Source organism: Ochotona curzoniae, unplaced genomic scaffold (genome assembly GCF_017591425.1).
Source record: "Ochotona curzoniae isolate NIBS_2020 unplaced genomic scaffold, NIBS_Ocur_1.0 contig_3819, whole genome shotgun sequence".
Taxonomy (NCBI): domain Eukaryota; kingdom Metazoa; phylum Chordata; class Mammalia; order Lagomorpha; family Ochotonidae; genus Ochotona; species Ochotona curzoniae.
The window spans coordinates 8,621,770-8,633,788 of NW_024466004.1; the positions used below are offsets into that span (position 1 = coordinate 8,621,770).

A 12,019-nucleotide genomic window follows, 5' to 3' on the forward strand; every position below is an offset into this window, starting at 1 on the left:
CAATCTGAAGTCAGGAGCTCTTCCAGGTCTCCCACATGGGTGCAGGATCCCAAGGCTTTGGGCTGTCCTCGACTGCTTTCCCAGGCCACAAACAGGGAGCTGGATGGGAAGTGGAGCTGCTGGGACTAGAACTGGTGCCCATATGGGATCCTGGCACGTTCAAGGCAAGGACTTTAGCTGCTAGGCCACGGCACCAGGCCCTTGCATGCTTTTTTTTTTTAAAAGATTTATTTTTGTTTTTATCACAAAGTCAGATATACAGAGCGGAGGAGACAGAGAGGAAGATCTTCTGTCCGATGATTCACTCCCCAAGTGACTGCAATAGCCAGTGCTGCGCCGATCCGAATCAGGAGCAAGGAGCTCTTCCGCATCTCCCACACAGGTGCAGGGTTCCAAGGCTTCAGGCTGTCCTTGATTGCTTCCCAGGCCACAGGCAGGGAGCTGGAAGGAAAGTGGAGCTGCCGGGATTAGAACTGGCGCCCATGTGGGATCCCGCTGTGTGCAAGACAAGGACCTTAGCCGTAAGGCCACGCCACCGTGCCCTTGCATGATTTTTGTTTTTAAAGATTTATTTTTTATTGGAAAGGCGAATATACAGAGTGGAGGAGAAACAGAGAGGAAGATCTTCCGTCCGATGATTCCCTCCACAAGTGAGCGCAACAGCCAATGCTATGATGATCCGAAGCCAGGAGCCTCTTCGGGTCTCCCACATGGGGCAGGGTCCCAAAGCTTTGGGCCGTCCTTCCGGGCCACAGGTAGGGAGCTGGATGGGAAGTGGCGCCCATATGGGATCCCAGGCGTACAAGGCAAGGACCTTAAATACTGCGTCCTCGCGCCGGGCCCTTGCATGATTTGTTTTAAGATGCCTTAATATTTGTGCATTTTGAGGCCTTTCTTAGTTTTACTTATTTTCATTTTATTTGAAAATTAGAAAGTGTTTATCAGTTCACTTCCCAAGTGCCTACAACAGCCAGGGCTGTACCAAACTGGAGCCAGGAGCCCAGAACTCAGTCTAAGTCTCCTCTTTGGTGATGGGGGACCAAGGATTTCAACCATAATCTATTGCCTCCCTGGGTGCCTGTTAGCAGGAAGCTGGAGAGGAAACTGAAGCCAGGCCTTCATTATGGAACATGGGCATTCCAAGTAGCAGCTGTGTCACATGTCTGCTCCTGCCCCCAGTTATCAATATATTTTTTTTTGCTCCCAGGCAGACATCTTTGAATTCCACTTTCCACAAACACTTTGAAGTATGTACTATATAGATCTTAAAGCATAAATTTTCACTTGCTTATTTTCCAGAGGACATTATTTTCATCAGTTCTTAAAGGCCATGCTTCTTGCCTGGGCTTTGGTGGAGGTTGAGGAGCAGCACCAGCAGGTCTGAATTGGGGTGGTGGTGAGGTCTGGTCCTTCTGGGCTTCGTGAGATTGATTTCTTTTTTAAAGATCTATTTTTATTGCTAATTCATATATAAAGAGAGGAGGAGAGGCAGAGAGAAAGATTTTCCATCTGTTGATTCACTCCTCAAATAGCTGCAATGGCCAGAGCTGAGCCGATCTGAAGTCAGAAGCCAGGAGCTTCTTCCGGGTCTCCCAGGCAGATGCAGGGTCCCAAGACCTTGGGCCATCTTCGACTGCCCTCCCAGGCCACAAGCAGGGAGCTGGGTGGAAAGTGGGGCCACCAGGATTAGAATCAGTGCTGATTTGGGATCCCAGCAGATGCAAAGTGAGGATTTTAGCTGCTAGGCTACCGTGCCAGGCCTGATATTGATTTCTACCTGCTGTGCTGCAAACGGTATAATTCACACAGTAATGAAGTTTCACATGGGGAGCAAGTAGGCATCGGACATGTTTCCAAGATGTCCCTCATGGCCATGGCCCCCAGATGGACGATGAACTTCTTGATAACCTTGTCCTTGGGCACACACCCTGCGCAGCTGGTGCAGCAGATGGGCTACACGTGACCGCAGCCCTTTCTAGTACGACTGTTGTTCCTCCTCTTCATCATCCTGGAACCAAGAACCCCTGTGTATATGCTTATTTAAAAAAACTACTTATTTGTTTATTTGAAAGGCAGTTATTTAAAAAGAGAGAGGGAGAGGCAGAGAAAGAGAATCTTCCATCCACTGGTTTATTCTCCAATTTGACTGCAGCAGCCACAGCTACACCAGTCTGAAGCCAGGAGCTAGGAGCTTCTTCCAGGTCTCCCATATGGATTCAAGGGCCTAGTCACTTGAAACATCTCTGTTGCCTTTCTGGGTTCATTATCAGGGATCTGGGTCAGAAGTGAAGCAGCTGGGATTTGTACAGGCACGGTTAAGAGACACTAGTGTCATAGGCAGTGGCTATCCCCCCTCTTTTTTTCTTAAACATTTATTTTTATTGGAAAGTCAGATATACAGAGAGGAGGAAAGTCAGAGAGGAAGATCTTCCATCTGAAGACTCACTCCCCAAGTGACCACAATGGCCAGAACTGAGCCGATCCAAAGCCAGGATCCTCTTCCAGGCCTCCCACATGGATGCAGGGTCTCAAGGCTTAGGGCTATTCTCAGACTGCTTTCCCAGACCACAAGCAGGGAACTGGATGGGAAGTAGGGTCACTGGAATTAGAAATGGCAACCATATGGGATCCCGGCACATGCAAAGTGAGGACTTTAAGCCGCTAGCCTACCGTGCTGGGCCCTTCCTTTTTTTTTTTTTTTAACTTTGTTTATTTTTTAAGATTTATTTATCTAAACCTAGCAGGCAGGCTTATGCCTCTGCCTGTGAGGTCAGCATCCCCTGCCAGATACCAACTCAAGTACTGACTGTTCTGCTTAGGATCCACTTTTCTGCTAAGTTCCCCAACACAGATACCAAGTGGAATGACATCTTATGCAAAAAGGGCATCCTGCCCCCAAAGGAGGGTCTGAAAGAACTGGTAGCTAAGGTGGAAGAAGAAGAGCACAGGTTCTAGCAGTCAATGGTGAAACGTATGAAGATATGATGATGGAAGAATTGGAAGAAAATGAAGATGAATTTAATGAAGAGGATGAACATGCTATTGAAATGTACAGGTCGAGAACAGCTGAAAGCCTTGGGACTCTGTACCCCTGTGGGAAATTTGGGAGAGGCTCCTGGCTCCTGGCTTCTGATTGGCTCAGCTCTGGCTGTTGCAACAGCTTAGGGAGTGAATCAGCAGATGGAAGATCTTTCTGTCTCTCCTCTCTGTATGTCTGACTTTGCAATAAAAAATAAATAAATAGTTAAAAAAAATGTACAGGTGGCAAAGACTGGCTGAGAGTAGAGAGCAACTCAAAAAAATAATAACAAATTTGGAGAAGTTTTGGAGATTTCAGGAAAAGATTCTGTTCAAGAAGTTACCAAAGTTGGTGAAAGCTTATGGGTAATCCTGCACCTGTATAAGCAAGGGATTCCCCTCTCTGCCCTGGTAAATTACCACTTAATGAATTTACCAGGGAAATCTCCTGATGTGAAATTTATGAAAGCCATTTCAACAACCTACATACCCAATTACCCAGACTGGAATATGCCCACAGTGTTCATCTACTGGGGGAGTGACATCAAGGCTCAGTTCATTGGGACTCTGATATTCGGCGGCGAGTTGGAGCAGAAACTGGCTGAGTCTGGGGCCATCAGACAGACCTGGAAGAGAAGCAGACCTGCAGGAAGCCGATGGAAGATCTGTCGCTGTCCTCGGTGTGGTGCACTGTCCCCACGAAGAGGAACAGCAATTCTGAGGGTGACTGAGACCACAGACATTATTTGTCACTCATATCCCTGACTCCCCTTTTTTCTTCCCTGTAGTCCAACCTCTTCCCAGCAGCCAGTATAGATTAAATGTGCCAAATGCAAACTGAATCATGCCACTCCCTTCCACAACAGCTTCCCTATCCCTACAGGATCAGGGTCAAAGTCTGTCCTGATGGCCTGGAAGATCCTACCATCATCCCACTTCTGTTTGTCCCCCTCCAGCCTTAGTATTTGCTCAGAGCAACGCTTCTGTTTTCTTGAACGGAGTATGCTATTTTCCTCCTCCTTACCCCTGCTAACTGGCTCATTCACACATCTCCTGGGGCCCCACCTGGCCCCTTCCCCAATCCCCTCTGGGTTAGGCACCCTCACCACCCCATTCCACAGTCTTGTACACATCACACTGCATGCTCAATTATAGGTAGAGACCCCAGACCTCCCGGAAAACAGGGACCGCTGGTTCTCCGCTGAGCCTCCAGCACAGAAGACAGGGCCCTGCATGAAGGCCTACCCTGGTCAGTGACCCGAGAGCCGACAGGCTGCAGGAGGGGAGTGTGCCCAGGGGCCCGCCAGATCGCGGGACGATTCAAGCGCCCGCGCCATTGGGCGGAGAAGCCGGACCCCGCCCCGGCCTCGCTCAGCTCCCGGAGTCCCAGTGGCGGCGCCGCGCCCTCTTCCTACCGGACCGAGCCGGAAGTGGAGTCGACAACTTCCCATGAGGCTCCGCGGAGCACTCAGTCTAACGCCCCGTGCCGAGGAGCTGGCGATGGCGGCCCCGCAGGCGGAAGTCCTGTCGCCGGCAGGAGTCCCGGGTAAGGAAGGCATGGGGTACTGGGCTTGGGGATCCTCGGGGGCCCGTTTCTTGCCTTCCCCGGGCACCTCTTGTCTTTGAGCCTCTGATCCGTTCTCCGATTCCCCACATCCCCCAGGGTCCCACCCTGCCCTGGCTCGAGTAGGTTCGTCCTCCTTTAGGGGAGATGATTATACCTTGCGCTTATTTCTCCGGCCGGGGAGCCCGCCCCCAGTCACCCCGGTGTCCCGCCCCTGGGGTCCCGCACGACAGCCCAGGGCTCGGGAATCTCCCCGGCGAGTTCCCGGGGTGAGGGCGGGCATCTGCAGGGTGTCGGGTTTTAGCATCTCGTCTGTGATCTCTGCACCCGCCAGATCTGGAGTGGTATGAGAAGCCGGAGGAAGCCCGCGGCCCTCAGCTCCAGCTGCCGGAGGCCACCGCCAACCCCACGGAGCACTCGTGCCCGAGGGACTGCTTGGTGCCCGTGGTGTTCCCGGGGCCGGTGAGCCAGGAGGACTGCTGTCGCTTCACCTGCGAGCTCCTCAAGCATATCATGTACCAGCGCCAGCAGCTGCCGCTGCCCTACGAGGAGCTTAAGCATTTCTACCGAAAGTCTCCTTCCCAGGTAGGTGTGGGCTCTGGGAGGAAAGGTGTGGCTCGTTAGTTGTGGCAGGTGGGAAACTGATCCCTTCTCAGGGTGGGTCAACCCTCCGAGCTTCCGTCGCCTTCTCCCCCTGTGTCACTGGCTCTCCGTTGGCTGTCTCACCCTCTCTGCTTTCTTTCCCGTCTTTTCTTTTTCTTTCTTTTTTTGTTTTTTGACCTCTCTCTTGTTAACTCTCCCTGAAACTCCTATTACGTGTTGCCTTTGGGCCTCATGACTTGGCTCTTTAAATTTTTATTTCATTAGATTGTCATCCCTTTGTTGTTTGTTTTGTTTTTTGATATCTGACTTCATTGGCTTCATAGCCTAACATGAACATGATATAATGTACTTTTTTTGGCAGAGATTTTTGTTAAGTTCTTAACTTTTGCATTGCCCAAAATGAGCTTAATGAGTTTATTTTTCTTTTTCTTGCCTTCTTTCCTCTTCCACCAGTTTTTTAAAGATTGATTTATTTTTTATTGTAAAGGCAGATATAGAGAGGAGGAGAGACAGAGAGGAAGGTCCTCCGTCCAATGGTTCACTCCCCAGGCAGCTGCAACGGCTGGAGCTGAGCTAATCTGAAGCCAGGAGCCAGGAGCTCCTTTGGGGCTCCCATGTGGGTGCAGGGTCCCAAGGCTTTGGGCCGTCCTCGACTGCTTTCCCAGGCCACAAGCAGGGAGCTGGATGGGAAGTGAGGCTGCCAGGATTAGAGCCAGTGCCCATATGGGATCCTGGCATGTGCAAGGCGAAGACTTTAACCACTATGCTATCGCGCTGGCCCCTTTTTTTAAAAAAAGATTTATCCACCTTTTTTTTTTTTTTTTTAAGATTTATTTATTTGTTTTAAAATAGACCAGGGCTTATCCAGGCTGAATCCAGGAACCAGGAGCCTCATCCTGGTTTGGTCTCCCATATGGGTGGCAAGGGCCCGAGTACTCTGATCCTCAGGAGCTGCCTTGCTAGGAAGGAGTTTGGAAGCAGAGCAGCTGGGACTGAACTAGCATGCAGAAGCCAGCATTGCAAGTGAAGGCTTAATGTACCAAGCCACAGCACCAGCCCGAAGACCTGTCCTTGTGTTAGCAGCATCCTGTTTTTATGTCTGTACATTTTTTCTTACATGAGAATATTTCTTGTAGTCTTGAAGAACTTTCTCTCCGTTTCTTTGTATCTATTTCTATAAAACTCCATTTTCCATGTGTTTTTTGGCTCTGATTTTCACATTTGGAGGCTTTTGTTCTGTCTTTGGTGAGTATTGCAGAGTAAATAATTGCAAGTTCCCTGTGCATGGCTGATGAGCTGATAGACTGCAGCATGAGGGGATTGGGTGGGAACCTGGTGGTCTCTGGTGTCTTTGAGGGTGCTGGGAAGTCTTCCCTCAGGATGGGGGAGGAAGCAAGCAGTGGTCTAAGTCTTCTCACACAGGCTCTTGGTCCCCCTGTTTCTACTCGTACATGTGGAGCCCATCTCAGCAATTCCCGAATCTCTCGGGTTCTGCGGGGTGAAACACTTGTATGTCCTTCCTCTCCATCAACATTCAGTGTTCAGCTTTTGTAAACTCCTGAATTTTCCATCTCTGTTAGTTTCCCCTTCCCTTCTCTCCCCTCCACTACCGAAAGGGAAAGGCAGACTTCCAGGTCTCTCCCATGTGGTTGCAGGGTCCAAAGGTCCTGGGCCATCCTCTGCTGCTCTCCCAGGCCATTAGCAGGGAGCTGGATGGGAAGAGGACCGGATGGGACTGGAACCAGCACCTATATAGGATGCTGACACTAGAGGTGGAATCCTAAACTGCCATGCCAAGCACCTGCCCCCACTTCCTTCATTTTCTTTTTCAGTATGTAACATGCAAGCACAAGTAATTTTTTTCCTTAAGATTTATCTTATTTTTTATTGCAAAGTCATATATACAGAGAAGAGGAGAGACAGAGAGGAAGATATTTCACTCACTGATTAACTCCCCAAGTAGCCGCAATGGCCAGAACTGAGCTGATCTAAAGGCAGAAGCCAGGAGATTCTTCCAGGTCTCCCACGTGGGTGCAGAGTCCCAAGGCTTTGGGCTGTCCTCATCTGCTTCCCAGGCCACAAGCAGGGAACTGGATGGGAAGTGGGGCCACTAGGTTTAGAACTAGTGACCATGTGGGATCCTGGCGTGTGTAAGGCGAGGACTTCAGCCACTAGGTTATTGTGCCGGGCCCGCACAAATAATCTTGAAAGACCAATTATAGCGTCATCATTGCTAAGCAGTCCTCATTCCCACTATTATACACTATCTAGCCACAATTTGCTGCTTTGTCATGCCACCAAATTTCCTTGACTATTTTAGCTTCTTGTATCAGGATGCCCTTCAACTTCAGGATACTGTTTTGTCTGTGTATATAAAGAATATATTTTGCTTTTTGAGGTCATGCCCTCTGACGAAACCTGGTGTGTTGACGGTGGTGGTTCATTGAGCTAGAAATTCAGTGTGGGGTCTGTGTACCTCAGCAGGATTCTTTAAAGGGCGTTTGCCTTATCCTCCCATCCTCCTGTGCTTTGTCATCCCAGGCAGAAGACGCAGTGAGGAAGAAACCTCAGAGCACCAGCGAGGCGAGCAGCAGGAAGTGCCAACAAACCCTAGCAGAGCTGGAGAGCGTGCTGAGTCACCTCCAGGACCTCTTTGCCCGAACTCTGGTGCCACGAGTGCTCATCCTGCTCGGCGGCAATGCCCTGAGCCCCAAGGAGTTCTACGAACTTGACCTGTCCCGCCTGGTGCCCTACAGTGTGGAGCAGAGCCTCAACACCGCTGCGTGCCTGCGCCGCCTCTTTCGGGCCATCTTCCTGGCCGATGCCTTCAGCGAGCTCCAAGCTCCCCCACTCATGGGCACCATCGTCATGGCCCAGGGCCACCGGGACTGTGGAGAAGAGTGGTTTCGACCCAAGCTCAATTACCGAGTGCCCACCCGAGGCCACAAACTGACCGTGAGCCTGTCCTGTGGCCGACCTTCCGTCCCGGCCATGATGTCAGAGGATTACATCTGGTTTCAGGCACCTGTGACGCTAAAAGGCTTTCACGAGTGATGGCGAGTAGAACGCTTCCGAATCGTGGCCAAGTGCGGCTGAGCGGCCTTCCTCCCCCTGACTTCCTGGTTGGAGAGGAAGGCTCTGCCCTTCTGGCTGCCTACCTCCCCGCCACACACACTGCCTGGTGGGCTGCTGGTAGGTGACTGTCACAGTCCTCACGGAGCAGTGTCTCTCCTGAATCAGAGCTTGATTTCCCCAGAGGGTGCTGCTGGGTCAGGTGTTTGAGATTACAAAGCAGAAGATGAGGTCCTCAGAGGCATACTCCTATGGAGGAGGGCACCCCTTTTTCTGCCTTTTTTGCTGTGTCCTTTCAGAATATTTTCTGGGTATGTACATGTGGATGTGATTCATGAACTTAAATATAAAACAGATGAATTCATAGCACATTGTCCTGCAGCACTGCAGGCCGGGGCTTGGAGGCTTTGGCCTTCTCCCCAGCCTCTTCCACTTCAAGGTCTCCAGGTGGGGTGCCTCTTATCCCAAGTGCCTGAAGCCGGAGGGGTTTCACATTTGAGGTTGTTAGTGTGTACCTGTACTGAGTTATCCTGGGGATAAGATCCATGTCTAAAAATGAAATTCATTTACATTTTATGTCCTTTTGTATGCCCAGACCAAATGTAATTTTATATGATATTTTTAATAACTTTGTGCATGAAATGAGAGTTTTGCGGTGTGGAGTTTTCTATTTGAGGTATTGTGTCAGCATTTAAAAACATCTCAGATTTGGGAATTAGGACTGCTTGGCATATAATAGTGTCATCCAGCTCAACAGGTCCATGCCAGTTTGGAAGGTGAAGCCAGCGTGGCCTCAGTTCTGTGAGCAACAGGACAGCACAGGTGGGACTACAGTCCACTGACTCCAAGCCCAGTGCCCCTTCCTTGCCACTTGCTGATTTTGGTGACCCCTGTGTTCTGTATGTCCAAAGCAAAAGTGACCTTCGGTGTGGGGAAGGACTGGGCTTGGCAGGTCGACCAGTGAGAGCCCAGTTACTTGGGGGAAGGGTCTGGTGCTGGGCGTGGGCTGCAGGCAACTCTTAATTGGGCAGGGGGTGTGGGACTCCTCTCCAAACCTACTCTCTTTCGAGGGCAGGCGCTCTGGCCCTGTCCCCTGGGGCGTGGAGGACAGGTGCCATGGGTGGTTCCTCATGCGGGCCAGCCGTGAGACAGCAGCAACTTTTTGTTTTGTTTTGTTTTGTTTGTGGACTGCTTCACGACTTTGTATGTCCTCCTTGCGCAAGTGCCATGCTAACATTCTCTGTATTATTCCAGTTTTAGAATAAGTACTGCCAAGGTGAGCACAGTATTCATTTTGCATGGAGGCGGTTGTTACACACAGCAGGTACCATGCTGGGGGAGCTGAGCTGTTCTGGGGTGTCATGATCCTCGTCAGCCTGACTGCCCTTCAGAGGGGAAAAGCAGATGTCTGGAGGAAAGTGGCTGAGACAGGGAAGCAGCTTGATTTAACTCTCGTGGGCAGAGGCCCCCAACACAGTGCTGACATCCTGTGGGATTTACTCCCCGGGGCCAGCTTTGCCTTCTGGATCCTGCTCCCCAGCCTGTCTGCTCTGTCGCTGGAGGTTGGCTGCGACAGTCCCTGTGTGGGCAGTGCTGTCCTTGGGCCACACTGCGGCTTCCTGTCTGTGTGCTTCTTCCTCAGCCGTGCTGGAGGTGGCTGTCCTGTCCCTCGGCGTTACCCTCTCTGGCCCCACACTGTGCTCATCACCAAGCATTGTCACCTTTTGTCCCTGGGGAAGAACACCTGCTCATTCCATGGAAGAAAGTGGAAGGCAGAAGGGGCTGGCACGAAATCTCAACTAGCCAATCCTCCATCTGTATATCATGAGTGCTGTTCCTGTCCTGGCTGCTCCCCTCCCTGCTTGTGGCCTGGGAAAACAGTAGAGTACGGTCCAAAGCGTTGGGACCTGCACCCATGTGGGAGACCAGAAGAAGCTCCTGGATTCAGATTGGTTCATCTCTGGCCATTGTGGCCATCTGGGGAGTGAACAAGTGGATGGAATATCTGCCTCTGTAAAATCTGGCTTTCCAATAAAATAAATAAACCTAAAAAAAAAGCAACAACAACAAAAGGCAGAATCCCACCCTTGCTGCTGTTGGAGAGAGGTGTGTCCATATCTACAGATGGGGGGCAATGATACATAACTGCAGGATTTTTTGATGAGGTAACAGGGAAAGTGCTGGAAACTGTCAGTTTTTGGTTTATTATGTAACACACCAAAGCACTTCAGAAAGTGTATGGAAAAAATCTCATGACCCTTCCATTGAACTTTTCCATGAGTGTTTTTTTTTTTTTTTTTAATTTTTATTGCAAAGTCAGATATACAGAGAGGAAGAGACAGAGAGGAAGATCTTCCATCTGAAGATTCACTCCCCAAATGACCATAATGGCTGGTGCTGCACCAATCTGAAGTCAGGATCCAGGAACTTCCTCCAGGTCTCACACACGGACACAGAATCCCAAGGGTTTGGGCCGTCTTCGACTGCTTTCCCAGGCCACAGGCAGGGAGCTGGATGGGAAGTGGGACTAGCCAGGATTAGAACTGGTGCTCATATGGGATCCCTGCGCATTCAAGATGAGGACTTTAGCAACTAGGCCACGCCGTCGGGCCCTTAATGAGTTTGTTGAAGCACTTACATATAGATCTAGACCTATCCATGTTACAATGTATGGAGTACTGCCCTCCCCCCCTTTTTTTCATAAGATTTATTTTTATTGGAAGGGCAGATTAACACAGAGGAGAGACAGATCTTCCATCTGCTGATTCACTCCCCAAGTAGCCACGATGGCTGAAACAGAACTGATCCAAATCCAGCAGCTAGGAGCTTCTGGGTCTCCCATGCAGGTGCAGGGACCCAAGGCTTTGGACCATACTCTGCTGCTCTTCCAGGCCACAAGCAGGAAGCTGGAAGTGCAGTGGAGCGGCCGGGACACAAACCAGCACCCATTTGGGATGCTGGTGTTGTAAGATGGAGGATTAGCCAGTTGAGCTATTGCGATGGCCCCAGTCCCCATTTTCTAGATGAGGCTAGGGAGATTGGGTCACTTAAGCTTCAGAGGTGAGTGTGGGTTTGAATCCAGTCTCCCCGGCTCCGAGCTCCCAGGCTGAGTGCTTCCCACAGTGCCCTCATCCTCTGTGATTTTCCTCTGAGATCCTGAGTCAGGATCTGTTCTGCCGAAGGTGTTGGCCTTGGGAAGCAGTAGACTTGCTGCTGTGGCTTCAGACTTGGGTTCCTGACGGTGAGCCTGCCATTAGCCGGTGCTGAGTAAATACAAAATTAGTGGAGCTCTGATGTGTGGTATGATCCAGAGATTGGTCTGTTCCTTAGATGCAGCGACCTTAGAGCACGTGTCCCACTTAGGGAAGGGAAAGGCCAAAGGGTCTGATGACAGGGTGGCAAGGAGGAGTTGTGGACGAAAGGGGAGAAGGTTGAGTATTGTTTTGAGATGGAAGACCATGAAGCCTCTCAGGTCCTTCAGATGCTAATTTGAAAAGCCTTCCTAAACAATGCCAGGATCGTCAAAACAAAGCAATTATCCAGGGAGTTTAGACACTTCTCTGACATGGGGCACGTGGCATTCTGATTTCATGAATCCCATGCAAAGGAATCCAGAGTAATTAAGTAGCAACCACTCGGTCTCTGCTGGCTGCAAGCTCACTCAGGAACTTGTTTATGTTCAGCTTTGGCTGGAGACGCCAGAGGCCAGAGGCACATGGGAAAGAGTCTAGCCAGGAGGCCCAGCTGTGGTGGGGCTCTGGC

At 50.5% G+C, this 12,019-nt stretch overlaps 1 protein-coding gene, 1 non-coding gene and 1 pseudogene across 2 annotated transcripts; 2 read left to right on the forward strand and 1 right to left on the reverse strand.

Annotated features, from left to right (window-relative positions):
* The first annotated feature begins 1,891 nt into the window (after nt 1-1,891).
* LOC121158382 lies at nt 1,892-4,323 on the forward strand (annotated as a pseudogene).
* A 133-nt stretch (nt 4,324-4,456) lies between these two features.
* LOC121158608 (MAD2L1 binding protein) lies at nt 4,457-8,904 on the forward strand. The gene is made up of 3 exons (XM_040983447.1): nt 4,457-4,564; nt 4,917-5,167; nt 7,727-8,904. Exons 1-3 carry the CDS (start codon nt 4,468-4,470, stop codon nt 8,237-8,239), a joined length of 861 nt encoding a protein of 286 aa, XP_040839381.1. The 5' UTR covers nt 4,457-4,467; the 3' UTR covers nt 8,240-8,904.
* Nucleotides 8,905-9,434: 530 nt separating this feature from the next.
* On the reverse strand, nt 9,435-9,541 carry LOC121158830. Its single transcript, XR_005884221.1, has one exon. It is a non-coding gene; the product is annotated as a U6 spliceosomal RNA (small nuclear RNA).
* Between the last annotated feature and the right edge of the window lie 2,478 nt (nt 9,542-12,019).